The sequence below is a fragment of the Onychomys torridus genome, chromosome 7, assembly GCF_903995425.1.
Source record: "Onychomys torridus chromosome 7, mOncTor1.1, whole genome shotgun sequence".
In the NCBI taxonomy this organism is placed as follows: Eukaryota; Metazoa; Chordata; class Mammalia; order Rodentia; family Cricetidae; genus Onychomys; species Onychomys torridus.
This window is the reverse complement of record NC_050449.1, coordinates 101,165,784-101,183,185: the sequence shown is the minus strand read 5'-3', so window position 1 is coordinate 101,183,185 and position 17,402 is coordinate 101,165,784. Positions and strand designations below refer to the sequence as shown.

General features: G+C 53.2%; 2 protein-coding genes across 2 annotated transcripts; one reads left to right on the top strand and one right to left on the bottom strand.

Annotated features, from left to right (window-relative positions):
• Nucleotides 1-1,701: 1,701 nt before the first annotated feature.
• Apeh (acylaminoacyl-peptide hydrolase) lies at nucleotides 1,702-11,413 on the top strand. The gene is made up of 22 exons (XM_036192704.1): nucleotides 1,702-1,815; nucleotides 1,891-2,023; nucleotides 2,655-2,781; nucleotides 3,319-3,412; nucleotides 3,513-3,588; nucleotides 3,678-3,841; nucleotides 4,002-4,139; nucleotides 4,237-4,328; nucleotides 4,405-4,445; nucleotides 4,532-4,653; nucleotides 5,151-5,211; nucleotides 6,203-6,300; nucleotides 6,863-6,914; nucleotides 8,492-8,580; nucleotides 8,973-9,111; nucleotides 9,566-9,649; nucleotides 9,726-9,806; nucleotides 10,314-10,402; nucleotides 10,500-10,690; nucleotides 10,782-10,884; nucleotides 10,967-11,073; nucleotides 11,158-11,413. Exons 1-22 carry the CDS (start codon nucleotides 1,804-1,806, stop codon nucleotides 11,261-11,263), a joined length of 2,199 nt encoding a protein of 732 aa, XP_036048597.1. The 5' UTR covers nucleotides 1,702-1,803; the 3' UTR covers nucleotides 11,264-11,413.
• Nucleotides 10,048-17,214, bottom strand: Mst1 (macrophage stimulating 1). Its single transcript, XM_036192705.1, has 18 exons — nucleotides 17,179-17,214; nucleotides 15,540-15,687; nucleotides 15,351-15,463; nucleotides 15,152-15,266; nucleotides 14,940-15,076; nucleotides 14,742-14,862; nucleotides 14,536-14,654; nucleotides 14,199-14,394; nucleotides 13,905-14,035; nucleotides 13,715-13,817; nucleotides 13,465-13,601; nucleotides 13,339-13,374; nucleotides 13,150-13,258; nucleotides 12,911-12,988; nucleotides 12,595-12,741; nucleotides 12,408-12,514; nucleotides 12,171-12,310; nucleotides 10,048-12,034 (listed from the first exon to the last, which is right to left on the bottom strand). Exons 1-18 carry the CDS (start codon nucleotides 17,192-17,194, stop codon nucleotides 11,873-11,875), a joined length of 2,115 nt encoding a protein of 704 aa, XP_036048598.1. The 5' UTR covers nucleotides 17,195-17,214; the 3' UTR covers nucleotides 10,048-11,872.
• Between the last annotated feature and the right edge of the window lie 188 nt (nucleotides 17,215-17,402).

Sequence of the window (17,402 nt, the reverse complement as noted above, 5' to 3'; positions counted from 1 at the left end):
CGTGCTCTGTGAGAACTCGTGGTACTTCCGTATCCCTCCCCTGTATTGTGACAAGGTATTTCTGTGGTATCAAAATAAAAGGACTTGATATAAACAACCTCGGGACTGTCTTTGGGATGACTTCTAAAGTGGGAATTCTTAGCCAAACAAGCAAATACCCAAATTTGTGACAATATTCTCTATGGTTAAAGAAAAAAAGTGAGAGAGAGCACAATTTCAGAAGTGTTGGTACAACTGGAACTGAGAACACACCAAACCATTTAAAAATGACCCTCCATGGCCGGGTGGTGGTGGCACACGCCTTTAATCCCAGCACTCGGGAGGCAGATCTTCGTGAGTTCGAGGGCAGCCTGGGCTACAGAGTGAGTTTCAGGAAAGGCTCCAAAGCTACACAGAGAAATTCTGTCTCAACATCCTCCCCCAACCCCCCCCCCCCAAGAATGACCCTCCATGAAGGTGCAAAGGTCAGTCCAAGGCCAATGCATTCCCATGGGGCGGTTTTCAGGAGCCTGCTTCTCAGGAGCTAGATAAGCAAATGCTGCCCCCTGGTGCTCCCAAGCAAGCTTTACATCTGCCGGCCTTGTTGCAACCTCAGAATTTTTTCATAGCTGAGAGATCTTAGTTCCCCATATAGTCAACAATAATTCAAGATGAATGTGGTGGGCCACACCTTTAATCCCAGCACTTGGGATGCAGAGTCAGGTGGGTCTCTGTGAGTTCGAGGCCAGGACTATGTAGAGAAACAATATAATTCAAGCATCACTAGAAAATAAGAAACAGAGATAAAACAAAAAGAATATCAATTTTACTTTGGGTAAGAAGGAAAGCACTCATTCAAGGGGATCCGGAGCTGGTTTGAAAGACCAGCCAGGCTCAGGCTATATGGAGGAGGGGAGAGACCTACTGTTGGCCAAGTGCTAATTGCTCTCTGTTGTCACCTAAGCCAATCTAGCCCTGTGTCTGCCTAGGCTCTTCTTTCCACAGCATGCTCGCTGTGTACTCTTAGGTGTACTCTGACCCCACCAGGACCTCTGCTCTTCGGGTAGGCTGAGACCCAACCTGCTCACGATTCGCAGCAATGAGCCACTGAGAAGGGCGGGTTGAGGCTGTGGAAACAGATAACTTTAGGGCAAGTCTGGTCATCGATAAGCTGGGGCAACACCCTGAGAGTTCAACCTCGCCCTTCTTTGCCAGGCGCCCCAGGACTCCGCCCAGGAACCTGCCTTTTCTCCTCCTATCTCTCTGGCTTACAGTAGATGGGGAGAGACCTCGTAATCGGCCCCAGAGCTAAAAGAAGTCCGTGCGGATGCCCTGCCCCACAACGTTACGGGCTTCACGGCCCCGCTAGTCCCAGTGTTCGGTTCCCACCCTTCTTCTCGTCCTTAAGGAATCACTGGTGTTCCTCTGAAGCCCCGCCCTTCGAATGCTCAGCGCCTGCTCTCAGACCTTGCGGCTTTCAGCTCACAACCTGTCTTCCTTCGCTCCTCCCCGACCTCGCCTCTCCCCGAACACCGGCTCTGTGTTCCGCTGCCCTACTTCTCGGATACCCACTCCTCCCCTTCTCTAAAAAGGCCGGGTCTCGACTCTCAGGTTCTGCCTCCGTTGGCCTAGTCCATTTTCACTAGTTCACCGCCCCTCCCCTCCGGGCGGCTCCTTCTAGGCCCCGCCCCCTGCCGACGGGCCCGGGCTTGTACAAGGCCCTGCCTGTCCCAGGTCGCCTCCGGGTTTAGCGGAAACTGGGGGCCGCCCTAGGCCCCGCCCCTAAGACTCACTTCCGGGCTTTAGCTGCTCCTGGAAAGGATTATGGAGCGTCAGGTGAGGGCTCGGCCCGCGGCCCCCGTGGCCTCAGTAGCCCGGGCTGAGCCTGACCCTGGTGTGTCCCCTGCGCAGGTGCTGCTGAGTGAGCCCCAGGAGGCGGCAGCGCTGTACCGGGGCCTTAGCCGCCAGCCTAATCTGAGCGCCGCCTGCCTGGGCCCGGAGGTCACCACGCAGTATGGGGGCCTCTATCGGACGGTGCACACTGGTGTGTAGACCGAGGGAACTGGGTGGCGACGGGCAGTGCACCCAGATGGCGAGGTGGGGAATGTGGAGGGCTCTCTGCTTGACGGTACACACGAGTACGGGGAGGAAACCCAGCCGTAGTTCCTGCGCACAGTGTTTTGTGGGCTGTACCGGCCTTACTGGTTAGTCATGCCCGTGAATCAGTTGAGGGTGTGGGAGTGAAATTCAGACTTGGGTGCAAGGTGTGGACCTCGCAGGGCTCTCCAGCCTGAACACGTTATGTTGCCCTTAAAATTGCACGGTTGGGCCGGGCGGTGGTGGCGCACGCCTTTAATCCCAGCACTCGGGAGGCAGAGCCGGGCGGATCTCTGTGAGTTCGAGGCCAGCCTGGGCTACCAAGCGAGTTCCAGGAAAGGCAAAAGCTACACAGAGAAACCCTGACTCGAAAAACCAAAAAGAAAAAAAAAAATTCCATGGTTGGTCCGCAGTGGGTTCTCTCCAAGTGGCTGTCAGCTCAGGCTCTGGAAGCCTAGGCTTATGTTATGTCAAGTGAAGAGTTGCCCAGGCTTTACTAGGGAAAGGTAGGCCTTGGTTGGTGGGCAGTGACCCAAACTGGCCCAGACAAGTTGAGCACCCTCATGCCTCCCTTGCAGAATGGACTCAGAGGGACTTGGAACGAATGGAGAACATCCGATTCTGCCGCCAATACCTAGTGTTCCATGATGGAGACTCGGTGGTGTTTGCTGGGCCTGCAGGCAACAGTGTGGAGACCCGGGGGGAGTAAGTGTGAGAGAAGGAATTTGCAGACAAGACCACAGCCACCTGCCATGCCAGCCTTTCATGTATGCTTACCATGTGTCCTTAGGACGTGGAGCTCTTTACGTATCCCCTTCAGGGGCAGCTTTGGGTAGCGTCAGTTCTTCAAAGAACCAGATCCCTGTCCCTTGAGAGCTTGTTTGGTCTCTGGAGACATGGCCTGATAAGAACTAGAAGCTTCTTCCAAACTAGGTCCTAGGTCCCTGGTGGTCTGGAGAGAGTCAAGTCACTAACCTAAGGAAGAGAGACAAGGCCAGCTAGCTTGAGGCTGGAAGTGCTTCATGGGCTGGTATGGGATCAGAGCCTCGAGAGTCTTATCTAGGAGTTAGCTGGGAGATAGTATCCTGTGCTGCCTCCTCTGAACTTATAAGACTGATTAAAGACTTATAAAGAAAGGAAGGAGAGAGAGAGTCTCACCTAAGAGGTTGTGACCAGAAAAGGGGCAGCACAGGGCTATGTGCTAGGGTTTGGCTTAATCCTGACCTACAACCCTGTACTCAGGCTGCTGAGCAGAGAGTCGCCTTCGGGCACCATGAAAGCTGTGCTGCGCAAGGCTGGGGGCCCAGTTTCAGGGGAGGAAAAACAGTTCCTGGAGGTGAGTTTGCAAGGGGTGAGGTGGCAGGCCATAGGTGACTTTGGCCCCACAGCTAAGGCTCTGTTGTGGGGCAGACAGCCTGATGCCCGGATGTCCTCAGGTCTGGGAGAAGAACCGAAAGCTCAAGAGCTTCAACCTGTCAGCACTGGAGAAACATGGGCCTGTTTATGAGGATGGTGAGGCACCTGGCTGGTAAGCAGGCAGGGTGGCAAGATGGGGCAACCATAGTGTTGGGCTCCCTCTAACCATCCCTCCCTGCATCCAGACTGCTTTGGCTGCCTTTCCTGGTCATACTCAGAGACACACTTGTTGTATGTGGCGGAGAAGAAGCGCCCCAAGGCGGAATCCTTCTTTCAAACCAAAGCCTTGGACATCAGTGCCAGTGATGATGAAATGGCCAGGCCGAAGAAGCCAGACCAGGCCATTAAGGTGCTTGTGGTGTGGCCAGGCCATGAAGGCCCTACCGGGCTACCCTGTAACTCAGTGTACTCCCTGTGCGGCACCTAATGAACCTGGGGAGGCATTGGCTTCCAGGAGGCAGGGCAGGGTTCTGTAGACACTCTGGGCATTGAGTGTCCTCTGTTCTCAGGGGGATCAGTTTGTGTTTTACGAAGACTGGGGAGAAACCATGGTTTCCAAAAGCATCCCTGTTCTCTGCGTGCTGGACATCGAGAGCGGCAACATCTCAGTGCTTGAGGGCGTCCCTGAAAATGTGTCCCCTGGACAGGTCAGCAGTAGCTTAGTAGCTGTGCCCCTCCTGCAGTTGGGGATTCCTGTTTGAGCAGCTACCTCTTGTTTATATCTCCCTGTGGTCTCGTTTCCAGGCTTTCTGGGCCCCTGGAGACACAGGGGTAGTGTTTGTGGGCTGGTGGCATGAACCCTTCCGGCTAGGTATCCGCTTCTGCACCAATCGCAGGTGAGGAAGTGGGGCAGGGCAGAGGGCCCTGCAGTCCATCTGACCATGGAGCTGAGTGTCTTTCTGACCATTCCAGATCAGCCCTATACTATGTGGACCTGAGCGGGGGAAAGTGTGGTGAGTGACTGGTACCCACATGTGCTTTCCTGACACACATTAGCCTTTCCCTATCTACGTGATACTCATACTTCTGTATGGCCTAGAGTTACTCTCGGATGATTCCCTGGCTGTTTGTTCTCCTCGTCTGAGCCCAGACCAGTGTCGCATCGTCTACCTGCGGTACCCATCTCTAGGCCCTCATCATCAGTGTAGCCAGCTCTGCCTGGTGAGCTGGAGATGGATGGATGGGGGTAGAAGGATGGTTAGCTTCTTGCCGGGGGATGAGAGCTAAAGGATCAGCATCATCTCCCTCTTGGGTCTTCTCCTATCCTCACTGTATTAGTGGCCTGACCTTTCAAGGTAGGACCTGGAGGCTTGAATACTCTGAGAGCTCACCACCTCAAGAGCATCCTCCAACTACAGAGATGTCTGTCTCTTAGTTCCCTTCCACAAGTAGCCAGGCTCTACAAGGAGCTAGGATATAGTGAGGAGTTGCACAGTCCCAGCCCCTGCCCAAGGAGAGCTCTGAGTGTCTGGTAGAAGCCCAAGGTACATGCCTATCTGAGACCCTTGTGGATATCTGGTCCAGGATACCATAAAGGAAATAGATCAGTCCCACCTTTCCCCAAGGTTGTTCAGAGTTGCCATTGCAAGGGATAGATACAGAGCTCTGTGCCCTGAGATCCATGCTCTGGTGGGTTTGACCATTGTGTTCTCTTGCAGTATGACTGGTACACCAAGATCACTTCAGTGGTGGTGGACATTGTACCTCGGCAGCTAGGAGGTGAGGGGTGCCTGGCAGGGGAAATCAATAGAGCCTACGGTTCTGCTGTCTGTTTCTCATCCTCCTTGCTGGTCCAGCCCTGTGCCCAACCCCCACAGGGATAGAAGATAGTCTAATAGAAAGTTGTGGGCTAGATTAAAACTGAGATCCTAGCAGCCCAAGTTGGCTTGGGGTGAGTCTCAGAAAGTGTACTAGTTTAGCATGTTCTGCCCGAGAAGCACGGGGTCTGAGGGTTTTCTGTGTTGCTCTGTATTCCACCCCACCCCAGCAACCTTTGTCCAGGCTAAGTCAGCTCCTCCTCTGGAAAGGTGGCTCCTGGCTAAGAGGTTTGACCTCAGGTGTTTACAGCTCTGCTAGCAGTCCTGGGCCATCCCAAGGATATGGGGATGAAAGTCACCCAGAAAGTTCCAAGAGTCCAGTGGACAAAGCTGCGGGAATACAGCCCAGTGGTAAAGCACATGGCTAACATGTGCAAACCTATATTTCATCCTTAGCACATGTCTTCTTTGGTCTGCAAGGACACAATAATGGGGACCTAGTTTGAATCTCAGCTCTGCCCGCTATCTGTCCTTGGATAGGGCTCTGGCCTCCATGGGCTTCTGTTTCTTCACTTGTGGTTATCTCCACCTTGGGAAGAGGATGATAGTGAAAGGCGGGGCTTATTGCGATCCTATGCCAGGTGCTGTACTCAGCACTCTAGTGGACAAACACATGTGATCTTAATGTTAAGGCACTTAATGTTGCCAGAGCCCAAAAGAGAACAACTCATAGGAAAACATCCATGTTTGCCTTAGAGGCTTGGGCAGCTCTGCCTCTTCAGGTCCTCAGAAGTCCCTCCCCCTTCCCCTTCCCCTCCTACTCCTCATTGTCATGTATGGGACTGTCATTCTACCACAGATCTTAGGGGTCCCGTGTGAATTCCCTAATGTCACAGTCTTGATCCCCCAAACCTGCACTCTTAGATGCAACCCAAGCCCTCCTGTCTTTGCAGAGAACTTCTCTGGGGTCTACTGCAGTCTTCTGCCTCTGGGCTGCTGGTCAGCTGACAGCCAGAGAGTGGTCTTTGACTCAGCGCAGCGCAGCCGGCAGGTAAGAGCCCCAATTATATTGAGAGGGAACACTGACATTTGCCTATGATTTCTGCCAAGGAGCCAGAACCCGGGGCAGAGTGAATATATGTGCCTAGAGGAATGCCAGCCCCAAAGTCTTCCTGCCCCCTTCCAGGCTTTTCAGCGTCTGCTGGACTTGCTTTTCCTTGAGGGGATCAGATGTGGTGCCCCACAGCAGAGCCCTAGGCCTGTTTTCCAGGTGGAAAACCTGGGGCTGTCTTTGAGATGGGTCCCTAAACACTATAAGGCCAATTGATGGAGACTAGATGAGTTCTCCTTGAAGGATGAGTGAGGGTACCCATAATGTGCCATGGTCTTTTGGGTGTGATGTCATTTGTTCTTATATCCTCAAGTGGGGCTCAGTGGCATTCCTGTACCTTGCCTGGGAATGTCTAGTAAGTTATGAAGGAACTGAGATTTGAACCTGGATCCAGTAGCCATCACCATAGGCCAAAGTGTCCCTAAGATTGTAGAAAGAAATAGGGATAAGACCCATGGGGCTGTTGGATGTGGTACTACATGTGGTCTCCCCTCTGTTTAAGGACCTGTTTGCTGTGGACACCCAGACGGGCAGTGTTACCTCCCTGACAGCTGGTGAGCAGGACTTTTGTAGAGGGGGTGAGGGCAGGGTGGTGGATAGGCAGCCATGTAAGGAGTGGAGCTGGAGCTTGACATGAGGCAGCAGTCATTCTTAAAAAAAGATTTATTATTTATTATGTGTACAGTATTCTGCCCGCACACCAGAAGAGGGCTCCAGATTAAATTACAGATGGCTGTGAGCCACCCTGTGGGTGCTGGGAATTGAACTCAGGACCTCCGGAAGAGCAGCCAGTGCTCTTAACCTCTGAGCCATCCCTCCAGCCCTGTTCCACAGCCTTCAGGATCTGAGCAACACACTGCCACCTTTGCTCTGCTGCCCTTTTGCACTCGCCTCCCTAAGCCCTGGCCCCAAAGCCCCCCCCACCCCAGAGTCTGCAGACCTTTGTTGCCAAGCTGTCAGCAGTCAATCCACCTCCTTCCCAGACCTTGGAGAAACCTTTGTTGGACTGATTCCCTAGCTTTCCACAAGTAAGCCTATTGTCTGCCTCTGAAACGGCCTTTGAGTGCTCGGCCTGCCCTGACTCTACATACTCCCCCAGAAAGAAGCTGTCAGTCAGGGTTTCTATTGCTGTGAAGAGACACCATGGCCATGGTGGTAAGGAAAGAATTTAATTGGGGCTGGCTTACAGTTTCAGAGGTTTAGTCTATTATCGTCATGGTGGGGAGCATGGCAGCACTCAGGCGGACATGGTGCTGGAGAAGGAGCCCAGAGTTCCACATCTGGATCGGCAGGCAGCAGGAAGAGAGACACTGGGCCTGGCTTGAGCTTCTGAAACCTCAAAGCGCACTCCCAGTGACACACTTCCTCCAGCAAGCCCACACCTCCTAATAGTGCCCCTCCTTGTGAACCTATGGAGGCCATTTTCAGTCAGACCACCACAGATGCCAAAATCTTGTTCTAATTCTATATCTCTGGGTTGGGACATAGCTCATTGCTTAATATACATAAATAAATAAGTGAATAAATAAACCTTAGACCCCCACATCCAGTCCCCTTTTATTGGTGAAATTATTAAGGCCACTCCGGGTAGTTAAAAGGGAGGTTTATTTTTGTGGGGTAACTTACAAATGAAGGGATAAGTTACAGGGTCTGGGAAAGGTGAAGTGCAGTCCGGCAGTGTTCTCTGGAGAACTCTGCTTGGTCTACCTCCAGCGTCCAGGGTCCAGGAACCAAGAGAGCTGGAGCATCCGGATCTTGGGTCTTCAGGGTCCTCTCTCAGTCCCGCCTTGTAGACGTGACAGTTACCGAAGCCTCAATGGGGGTTGGAACTTCCAGATCAAAGCTGGAATGGCTACCCACTACACACATCCAGTCCCCTTTCTTCGACCCTGTTCTTTGGGCTAGGCTGCCATCCTTTTTACACTGCAGCCACTGGAGTATGTAGAGTACCATGGTAGCTTTCTGTGTCCCTAGGTCTGGCAGTTCCTGAGCATAGCCAGTGTCTGTCAGATAAACAAGGGATTGAACAGGAGGCTTACCCAGGACATGTGCAGTTAAGTGTTCATAAGAGGTACATAAGGCACAAAAGTGGTGGTCCCACCAGGCACTTACTATCATCTGCTTCCTCTAGGGGGCTCAGGTGGAAGCTGGAAGCTACTTACAATTGACCAAGACCTGATGGTGGCACAATTCTCCACACCCAACCTGCCCCCGAGCCTGGTGAGTATTGGTGAGTCCCAGGCTAGAAGGCAGGAGTTACAAGCTTCCAGGATAATAGAATTGAGCCCAAAGGCTGAGCATGGCTGGTCAGCAAGTAGAAGGGCAGAGACTAGTCCTATGATTAACTGGGCATGGCACTCATGAGTAGGAACAAGGGGCTAGCTAGCATTTGTGCTGTCCTGAACAATGTGCCCACAGAAGTGCCCAGTCCTGTGGTATTAGAGTACAGGGAGACAGAAGAACCTAGAAGCCAAGAACTGTGGAAGTAGTTGGGAGTGGTTCATATGTGGATGTATACTGGCATATTACCACTCACAAGAAGCTATGCTGTACCCTTTAGAGATGGCTTCCTGAGACCTGGGCACCTGTGACATTTTCCTTCCCCTTGGCAGAAAGTTGGGTTCCTGCCTCCTGCTGGGAAGGAGCAGTCTGTGTCATGGGTGTCCCTGGAGGAGGCTGAACCCATACCTGACATCCACTGGGGCATCCGTGTGCTACATCCACCTCCAGACCAAGAGAATGTGCAATATGGTGAGCTGGGCCAACAGCAGATTAACACCTTCTCCAGATCCCCAGCACACAGCATGTGTAGTGATCCTTCCAAGCTCAGGCTTCCTAGGATTTCCTCCAAAATGTTTCTGTTTTTATGGTCATTCGGAGTAGCATCCAGAGATCTGAGTACCTGCTGTGGTCATCAGCACTGGGTCCTGCCGAGGCATATTCTCTGAGAAAACTAAGACCCAAAGAGAATAGGCCACACACAAGGCTTATGTGACTATGTCAGAATGCTCTTTTCAGACATTGGGGTCTCTGACGAGGCAGAAATATCACAAGCCTTAGGGGGTCCATGTGTCATGGTATGAGCTACCTTGGTCAGGCCTGTTTCTCTTGATCAGACTCATGTCATAGCTACAGATGGGGCCTTGGCTGGGGAAGCCCGTGTGAAGCAGCCCTGGTCTTGCTGATTACTACTTTCTCCCTGCAGCTGACCTTGACTTTGAAGCAATCCTTTTGCAGCCTAGCAACCCTCCAGATAAGACCCAGGTGCCCATGGTAGTCATGCCCCACGGTAGGTATCTACCTAAAGCCCTTGCCCTCCTCCCACTCCTCCCAGCTGGCCCGTTCATCCTCTTTCCTGTCTGCAGGGGGACCCCACTCATCCTTTGTCACTGCCTGGATGCTGTTCCCAGCCATGCTTTGCAAGATGGGCTTTGCAGTGCTGCTGGGTAAGAAAGGACCTGCAGTTTCCCTCGGGTTCAGTGGAGTATACGCCTGTGGCTGGGTAGTCACTAGTCACTCTTCACTAGGCTTTTCTATAGCTCTTTCTTTAGAAGCCACTACTAGGGCTGGGTGAGGTGGTGCACACCTTTAATCTGAGCACTCAGGAGGCAGAGGTGGCAGATCTCTGAGTTTGAGGCCAGCCTGGACTACAGAGCGAGAGCCAAGACAGCCAGGGCCACACTAAGAAACCTTGTCTCAAAAAAATAAAAATAAAAAAGAAAACCACCACTAGAAATTGCCATGACCCAGCCTCTGGCTCCATAACCTGGTGATCATGTGGATTAACTTGATGCTTCCATGGAAAGGATGCTGTGGACTCTGAGTAGCAACCTCATATCTCTTGACTGCTTCCCCTTGACAGCCTATGATGCAGCTAGTCTCAGGGCCTACTTCACAGACAGATGAATTGGGGTCCACAGGACTGAGAAAACTATCTTGTCTCCCACTTTTAGTGAACTATCGTGGCTCCACTGGCTTTGGCCAAGACAACATCCTTTCCCTCCCTGGCAATGTGGGCTACCAGGATGTGAAGGATGTTCAGGTAGCAGGGTCCTGGGGCTCCTGGACAGGGAGGGTGGATCCGTGGCTCTAGTCAGCTGACAGGAAGCTAGCTGCAGTATGCTCTGCCTACCCTTTAGTTTGCAGTGGAGCAGGTACTTCAGGAGGAACACTTTGATGCAAGCCGTGTGGCCCTTATGGGTGGTTCCCATGGTGGTTTCCTCTCCTGCCACCTGATTGGTCAGTACCCAGACACCTATAGTGCCTGTATAGCCCGGAACCCTGTGATCAATATTGCCTCCATGATGGGCTCCACTGACATCCCTGATTGGTGAGTGTGCATCAAAGGTCCCTGTCCTTCCTTCTACCCCAAATTCCCATGGAGATCCTGCAGTCTGCATCAGCTTGGTCTTTTTTTATAGGTGTGTGGTGGAGGCTGGCTTCCGGTATAGCAGTGACTGCCTGCCAAACTTGAATGTGTGGGAGGAGATGCTGGATAAATCACCCATCAAGTACATTCCTCAGGTACCCAGGTATCCTTGTGTGTGTGCCACCTAGCCATCCAGAATCCAGAGTTCAGCTCACTCCTTGCTCCCCAAAAACCTAGGTGAAGACACCAGTGTTACTGATGCTGGGCCAAGAGGACCGGCGTGTACCCTTCAAGCAGGGTATGGAGTATTACCGTGCCCTCAAGGCCCGGAATGTGCCTGTTCGGTGAGTGTCAGAGGATAGTCCTGGCGGCTAGTGGCAGGTAAGCAGGACAGGATCCTCTAACCTCATGTGTTGCTGCTCACACAGGCTCCTGCTCTATCCCAAAAGCACCCATGCGCTGTCAGAGGTGGAGGTGGAGTCAGACAGCTTCATGAATACTGTGCTTTGGCTGCACACACACTTGGGCAGCTGAAGCTCTACCGTCCTGCGTGAACTAGCCAGTCCATTTCGCACTTTGCTCTTGGATCTGGCAGAACAGCCACGAGGTTTCCTGGGCTCTGGACTCTGGATGAGTGGGCAGAGGAATATGGACTACGTAGTCATAATAAATAAGGACACAGAGCCTGGTTTGTGCTGGTACTTTGTACCAAGCCATCCCCAATCCCAGACCCACCCTGGGGTTCAGAAACCCTTGGTCTTGGGTTTGATATCCACAGTGGATTCATCTCTGTCATCTGTCAGAGAGGAGCCATGAGAGACTCTACCCCGTCTGTCCTGGCCAACTGGGACTTTCTGCTACAGTCTCATCTGTTGGAAAATGCTCTGCACTGTCCTTGCATTCCCAGAAGTGCCTCTGGAAGATGAGCGACACCCTGCCCATCCACAGTACACACACTGTGAAGTTGTTACAGGATCAGAACACCCAGCCAAGTGTGGGCTGGGCTTAAACCACCAAGCCGCCTCCAAGGAGTCCCCACCTCATTCCCTAGAAGCAGAGACTAAGAAGCACTCTGTACAGACAGAGAGAAAGGTTGCTTTATGTTTGAGAAGTCTTATCATCCCTAAGGGATCAAAACCAGGCCTACTCCAGCTGCATGACCTTGTTAATCCAGTCCACAAACACAGACACACGTGTGAAGACAGCTGGCCACTGGGGCCGTGCACACACTCTGTTAGGGATTATAAGTCCCTCTAGGACCCAGCAGTCATGGGTATAGCAGGCAAGTGGTCCCCCGTAGTCACCCTGGCAGGTAGGAGAACTGGTGAAGGCTCTGGACCTTGGCAGTGACTAGCCTCCCGTCACCCCCAACCCCTTGGTAATCCAGTAGTATTCCCGCTCCCAACCCTTCCCAAACTGGCCCAAGAGCTCCACCACTGACCTCACAAGCCCCTGTAGGGACCATCAATCCTTCGGTGCATATCTCACTCTCTTGTACATGTCCTCGGTGTTTCACATTGCATTCCTGGTTGGAGATGACCTTCATGGAGGCCACATGAAGGACTGTGTTACTGCTTGTACCTGGAATGAGGAGAATGGTAAGGAAAGGACCCCTGAGCCAAAACCAGTGCAGGGCCACCGGCCTGGAACAGTCCATGTCTGTGTGCTATGCTCTTACCTTTGGATTCGCCCCAGCCTGCAATCTCACACTTGGTCCCTGGAGGTACCACATACTGCTCAGGAGGCAGGCAGATGCGGGCCACATGATGGTTCAAGGTCACGGGTCTTTAGCAGGAATGGGGGTATTCAGGACCTGTGGCCACAGGGCCAGCCCTACCTCATACCCTCTCAACTTGTCCACGCACCTCTCCAGCTTGAGCAGAACAAGATGGGAACCTGCAGGTCCGCACACTGTCTTGGCCACTGGGACCCTCTGCAGGTTTGCCTCTCCAGGCTGTGGGTTCTGGTTGAGGGTACCCAACCATACCTCATATCCTGTGAGAGGTTCATGGCTGGGAGAAAGAGACTGCTAAACCATTCTTGCTCCTAGTCAGCTGTCCCAATTTGTTTTGCTTGTTGGCCTTCCTGGGGACAGTGGCTGGGGTGGTGGGGACAGTGGCAGGGAGAGGTAGGATGAAGGTAAATTGGGAGACCCAGTCCCTAAACCCAAGGGAGGCTCACCATGACCAGACGCATTGCCGGGCAGTCAGTACCCACTGCTCCATCACTAGGGACCCCCCACAGAAGTGCTGGCCCTGTCTAGAGTAGATTAGAAGCAACAGTGAGTCCTGGGACACATGCAAGATCTGCCATTTTGGCAAGGACCTCTGGGTGCAGGGCCAGGCATCCAATTCCCTGCTGGCACAACCACAGAGTTTACAGCCTCAGCTCCTTTCCTGAGATAAGCACTTAAGCCTCACCTGTTCCGCAAGCTGACTGTCCATGGTGAGCTCCCAGGATGGCCCCCCACCACACGGAGTTTGTTGCTCTTATCAACCCTCTTGCCACACTCTTCAAACTGCACCTGGTCTGGATGATGGGGTGGGATGGAGTTTTCAGTGAGGGTCAGTGTCAAAAAAGCTGTACCCACAATTGGCCCAAGCTTGTACCTGGGGGGTCCAGGATGGATGGTGGCTGGTCATCATCTAAAAGACCAAGTTCATTCAGGTTAAGGGAGCCAGTCTTTGGATGTGAAGTCTGACGCCCAACCAAGGGAAAGAGTATTCAGCACTCACCACAGCGCTGTAGGGCACAGTAGTCAAACAGGGTGGCTGGATCTGAAGTATAGCACCAAGGCCCATGGCTATCCCCATCTGGGTTCCGGCAGAAGTTTGCCTCCAGTCCGGCCTGCGGTGCTGAGGTGGGTGTGAATCTAGGGGGTGGTCCATAGCAGGCCAGTCAGATCCTCTTCAGGCTCACAAACAAGAAGCCAAGGCATTTTGCCCTAGAGTTGGGGTCCAATCTGGGTTGTGGGCGCACACTCACTGTGGCTTGTGTGGTGTCTCTGCGGACCAGTGCTGGCACTGAACGCCTTTGCGGGTCTTGCTGACGAAGCCGCGATACTGTTCACCCGAGCCGTGATAGCAGCCTGCGGTGGGTATGCATGGGCAGTGGTCAGCCCCAGGGTAGGTTCCTGATTCCTGTCCCGGTTCTGTACCATCTGCTCCAGCCTCACCCTCTGGCACCACTTCCTCTGTACAGCGTGGGATCTGGTAGCAAAAGGCCACTCGCAAACCAGGTCGAGATGTGAAGCACCAAGGCGCCTCGGAGCCATCAGGATTCCGGCAGAAATTCTCCTGAAGGTCCCTAAGCAAGCACTACCCTTATGGTAGATGGAGTCCCACCTAGCCTGCCTGCCAACCCGGAGCAGACTGGAACCAGCTGACTCCACCCCCAGGTCGCACCTTCCCATAAGCTCCGCCCCCACCCCCAGGCGCACTCTCCTTGCTCCCCCCCCCTGTCACCTCACTTGCAAGCATATTTCTCCGGCACAAAGCGGTGCTGGTGCGGACTCTGTGCATCCCACCGCTGGCAGGGAACACCCGCAGAGGTGGTGTTGGTTGTGCCTCGGTAATCTTCGCCTTTCCCGCGAAAGCAGTTAAAAGTCTTGCCCTTGTTGCGCCGGTGAGACTTGGATCCTTTGATGGTTGGTGGCAGGTTGGGTCCTGCCCGAAAGCTGAAATTGGAGCTGCGCTTGCCTGTCGAGGGTGTCTACATATGCCTAACTTCTCTACTACCTCCCCAAGTTGAGCCGCGCCCGCCAGTTTTTGCCAAGTTCCTTCCTGGGCCCTGTCCCTGCAGCCTACCGCAACTGGGAAGGTCGCAGAATTCTCGTTCGACGTTTGGGTCTGTGGTGTAGCACCAGGGCCGCTCAGATCCATCCGGATTACGACAGTAGTTGTCGTTCAGAGCTTTGTCGAGGAACCTGCGAGTAGTACCAAGACTCTGGGACTCAGGCCCCTCCGCAGTTGGGCTGAGCCCCACCCTCAGGTTAAGGATTCTGCCCGTGTACTTGCTAGGATGGAAAGGGTGCAGATGAGGGTGCTGCAGGTCCCAGCGTTGACACTCGCGTCCCGACTCTGTAACGTCTACCTCGCCACGGTAATCCTCGCCATTGCACCAAACACAAACAGCTGGAAACAGGGCCAGTGCGTTTCTGAGTGGGAACAGGCTTGTCCCTCCCTCCCTAGCCTTGACACCAGCTGCTTACCCTCCCTGCAGGACTTGATGCCGCAGCTTTGGAAGCGCACACTACGATTTGTTGTGTAGCACCAGGGGCCTCTGGAGTCTCCATCAGGGTTTCGACAAAAGTTCTCTTCCAGGCCATTCTTTGGTGTGGGTGTGTACCTGTAAGCAGAGAACCACTATATGGTATGCTGGGGAAATTCTGCTTCAAGCCTAGTGGCAATGTGTCTGTCTCACTTGTGGTCATTGGGGAACCGGCGGCTCCAGGCTTGGCAGGGCAGGCCATCGGCTGTCCTGGCCACAGTGCCCCGGTAGCTGACCCCATTGCCCATAATGCAGGTTCGTACATAGTCTGGAAGCAAGAAAGGAAAGATCAACAGGGGCTGAAGATTCATGCCTCTTATTACTCACCCCGTTCCTTCTAACTCTCACTTGCCTTTCTTCTGGAAAAGGTCACACAGACTTGAATGGTGGAGCTGTGTGTGGGGTGAGGACTGAGTCCATGGCAGCAGCTGGCATCCGTGGCTACTCGTGTTGTAGTGGAAGGCTCTGGGAGCAGACACAGGTTAACTGGCAACCCAGATTCTCATACCCTCGTCCATATCTAGGCTACTTAGCCACTCACCGACAGTCCAGAAGAGGCTCACAGCGCCTTGCACACTCCTCAGCATCCACCACGTCCTCCTGCCATGGTCCTGGTACCACTGTGTGCAGGAGGTTCTTTAACTCTGTACCCCGGAGCAGCTGGAAGTCATTCAATGGTGAGCGCTGCCCTGTGGGGTGGGTTCAGGAAAATGACTGGCATATTGGTACATGTATTTTAACAGACCCTATGTTTTGTTCATTTAGGGGCTCAAATACAAGGTCTTTGGTGTGGGCCCTGTGTGTATTTTCAAGGGCCAACCTAGTCCCCCCAGGGGCAGGCCCAGACACAGTGATTTTATCACTACTCTGTTAGGCCTGGCATGGGGCTTAGGTCTAATACATTCACTCCAGGAGAATTTGGGTGATGGTGTTTGCCCCCACACTTGCCCCATCTCATCCTTCAGATAAGAATGCTTGGACTCAGAGCTATGACACTGTCTAGGGAAGACTCCATCTTCAGCATTCTGACTCCCGAGAATGGGCTTTCACCAGTATAAAGACTTGTGGTAAGCTATAGTGATGGGTTAGGCTTAGGAGCCATGCCTTCAGTGTCTGTTAGCCTCTGTGGTCCCAAGACTGCCTCAGTGCTACAGCATGCATTCTAATGGAAGCCTGATCAGACAGTGTATATTTGAATTCCCAAGCCTTCTCAGCTCTGCTCAGCAGGCCAAGGTCACTGATCCCTGCCCAACAGAGGAGTAAACTCTCAATAAGAATAGTCATACGGCTTTGGGTGACCTTCCGAAAGGCAAATAGGGGTCAGGGTGGGTGACACTCACCAAGGGCCCTTGAACACTGTGTCAGAAGCAGCAAAAGGGGGACCCACCCGATACTCATAGCTGGAGGTTGCACTGTGACCCATCACAGCCCCATCCCGGAAATTGTGAAATGTGTCCCTACAGGATTGGGTGGCTCTGACCCCACACCCCCTCTCTGAACCTGCTTGGGCTTAACTGACACCAGGTGACAGTTGCTAGGTGGAGTCAGGCCTCAGGCCCTTGGGTCAAGTGCAAGGGCCTTTTTAATGCAGCTAGATCCCCAGAAGCCTCAGTTTAGAAGACAGTCTTAGGAAGGTTCTGTGGGTGGGGACACAGTAGCATCCCTGAGGCAGAGCCCCTACCCTGTTCAGTCACCACCACAGTCAAAAGCACTCCGTTGGTCTTCCTGCTGCTGTCTAAACCTGAGGTAGCATGTTGTTGCTGCAGCGGCTCCAGAAACCGCATGGAAGTCCCCGGTGCCTGCCTCACTATAGGGGTGTACTGCACACCACAGCAGTCAGACTATACGGGTTATTACGTTTGCAAGGTTGAAAACTAACATTTTCAATTGCACTCGCCACGTTTCAAGAGTTCAGGGATTACAGTGGCTGTACTAGGCTACAAGGCACAGGTATGCCATCCGTCACCACTGACCTTCTGTGCCCAAAGACACTGCTGGCAGGAGATCTTCCAGCCCCTGTAGTATACTTTTCTGGGCCTCAGTTTCTCCCTGTAAAGTGAGGAACATAAGTTCCCCAACCCTAGCGCTGCCTCTCCCTGTCTAACGCCTTATCAGTTGAGTCCCAGCTGTCGGCTAGTCCAACCCACACCCCAGCAGCAGAGCCTAGGAGCATCCACTACCTATGAGAAGTATCATTCCAAGTTAGGTGAGCAAACCCTCCCATTGGATCTGGTGCAGGGAGGGAGTGTGCACGGGTGTGACAGCAAGTTTGCTGACAGAAGTGGCTTTGCAGGTATCCCAGGCTGCATGTGAGTCAGGCCTCCAAGCAAGGTAGGCATTGAGACGGGTGACCTAGGGACCAATTAGAACATAGTCCCCTGCTAGGGAAGGCGGGGGTCGGAAA